General features: G+C 48.9%; 1 protein-coding gene across 1 annotated transcript in view; it reads right to left on the bottom strand.

The window, feature by feature from the left end:
- Positions 1–2626, bottom strand: part of ATP8B3 (ATPase, aminophospholipid transporter, class I, type 8B, member 3) — a gene marked incomplete at both ends in the record, with an annotated part of 14303 nt that overhangs the window by 8079 nt on the left and 3598 nt on the right. Inside the window, 2 exons of the mRNA XM_010010170.1 lie at positions 1205–1413; positions 2134–2327. Of these exons, the coding sequence (XP_010008472.1) occupies positions 1205–1413; positions 2134–2327 (403 nt within the window). The remainder of the gene's footprint in view (positions 1–1204; positions 1414–2133; positions 2328–2626) is intronic.

The raw sequence follows: 2626 nt of genomic DNA on the forward strand, positions 1-2626 counted from the left end.
CGAGGCGCAGTGCTACCGGGGGGGGGGGGGGTGTTTTTGAGCAGATTCTCAACAAGAGACCTCTCCTTTCGCTGCTCAAGAGAGTGGCAAGAAAGGACCAGTTCTCAGCCTGGTCATAAACCAGGCTCTGGCAGAATAGCCGGGTTTGACTTATTTGGCTCTTGGGCTGTTCAGACTTTGGACACATTTTTAACGTTAAAAACTCAACTCTAGCTTCCTCCTGCATCTCCTCGGAGACTGCGGGGTTACAGCGGTGCTGCTATCACCGAGGTGCAACACAACACACCAGGCAGCGGAAAATGGGTTTGATTCCTGCTTAAGAACTTTGCCAGGTTCTTTTTCTTCCCTTCCTCCCTGCTTTTAGCACTGTCCATTTGTCACAAGTGCCTGATCCTTATCTCAGCAAGAAGGAGCTCCATGCTAAGGCTCTGGCCTGCCCAGCCTGCTGAATTTCACTCATTAAACCCTGAGACAGCTCCCAGAAGCCAGCTGGGAGCTGCAGGAAGTACAGCAATGAGAGGAAGGACTTGGCAATTCTCAGGTTTCTAAGGGGAAAACTAAGCAGGAACATGAGGAAAAAAAAAAAGGGAGAAAAACCAAAGAGCAATTATATGCATTAACTGTGATGAAACAACATGAGAGGAACGATAATATCTTTTCCTTCTCCATAGGTCACCCGAAAGCCTCAAAGTGCCCAAATTTGGAAACCAAGCTGGTTTTCACCAGAAAAACAATGCAAAGAAAAGCAAAATCTCCTTTTTCTCTCCGAGATCTTCATAGAAAATAAAAATCCATGGGCTTCACTGGCCCATCACCCCACGGCTCTTCTGCTTGCCCTGTCCTGGGCAGCATCAGCTAATTATTCCAGGTGGGATCCACCTTGCTCGCACCATGCGTTTGCCATGTACCTGTGCTGGGCTCCTAACCCCTGAACAGCTGAGTTTGGGGCATGATACGTCTCCTGAAGGGCAGTGCCCTGACTCCATGCACTGTGTGGCCATAGGCATGGTGGTCCCTGCAAATCACCAGTGACACGGGCGATGAGAATAAGCCAAATTCCTACATCATTTTCTGTCTACATGCTGGAGCACCAAAATCAATCCACATGCCTCACGCTTCCCACAAGGCAGGAAGAGTGGAAAGAACCAATTCAAGCTTTACCTAACTTATAAGTCCCTACAAACTTGCTTCCACCAAAAGTTACCATAGACAGTCCCATTGACACAGCATTTCTTGAAGCTCATAATGTTCTGTGTCAAGGTGCCAGTCTTGTCCGAGAAGATATATTCAATCTGGCCAAGCTGATCATTGAGGCTGGTGCTTCTGGCTTTTGCTGGAATGTCCTTGACAGCGTAATACATCTCCAGATCCCAGTTGATAAAAAAGCTGTTCACCAGATAGATGAATTCAAGCCTAGGGAGGCAGGGAGAAGAAAACTTACACTGGGGAAGGAGATTTCATTACTCACATCCAAGAGGCACTTGAGAATCTGACGTGGGGAAGAAAAGGCAGAGAGGAACTCCCCACCTGGATCCTATTGTTCTGAGCTCGGGGGAGGAAAAAGGTTTTTCCTTGTTTTTGGCCAGGCTTCCAGAAGGCTCTGATGAGTCTGGTACGATGACCAGACTGAGAGCCCACTGGGTCCCAGGCAACTGGGGTCCCCTCTGGAAATCTGACCTTTGGTGACAAAATTCTTAGATCTGGAGATTCAGCAAAGGGCTGAACAGTTTGGAAATGGCTTTTTCCAGCACAAATTGCTATTATTCCCTGCTCGCAAAGGCTATGCCCTTCTCTTCCCCACCCTCTGCTGCTCAGTGTGGAAACACCACCTGCACCAAAAGTCTCATTCTCAGCCTGCCCACGATTTCCAACATCAGTACGTGTCTTTGCATCTCCTTTCTGGCTTTCCTCTGAGAAGATCTCAAAGCACATCATCAGTGTTCATAAGATCTCCCCCACACACCCCCCCTTACCCTCTTATAGCTAAAGGAACACAGGGGAATGACTTCAAGGTCACAGATGGGTCTTTTGTCCAGCCCCATTTTGTGGCTATAAACCAAGGTGCCAGATGATGGCCAATGACAGGGAGTGGGGTAATGATCTCTGATCACTTCCAAGCTCTGTTGTTCTTACATAATATACATGGACATGGGTATGATGATGCTCAGGAGGATCGTGAAGCCCCAGAAGTTGAAGAAGGCCTGCTGGGCAGGAGTTGTGTGCTTGTAAAGAGCAGAGAGGTAGCTGTGCTTCTCCTGGAACGTCCTGGCCCAGAACCCAGAGGCAATGGCGAGGCACAGTGACATGACCAACAGCACCACGAAGATCTGAGACAGGAAGCCAGGATGAGAACGTCCCATTGCACAGAGCCCACCAGACTCTTTCCTAGCACCAAACATCGCCTCTTCTAAACAGTTTGTCTCATTTAGCTGTGAACCTGTGGAAAGGTGTCCTGGTGCCTGACGCTGGTTCTCAGAACTCATCCTGGGCCAAGATGAGGGATCACAGCATGTATTTCAGCTTCACACATTCACAGCACACACACACAAAGCAACCCCCAACTTTCCCAAATTCCTAATTGCCTCAGACACCAGCTCGCTGGACACAGGGTGTCCTGCAGCTTTCC

This window comes from Nestor notabilis, unplaced genomic scaffold, assembly GCF_000696875.1.
Source record: "Nestor notabilis isolate BGI_N333 unplaced genomic scaffold, ASM69687v1 scaffold25492, whole genome shotgun sequence".
Classification (NCBI taxonomy): domain Eukaryota; kingdom Metazoa; phylum Chordata; class Aves; order Psittaciformes; family Psittacidae; genus Nestor; species Nestor notabilis.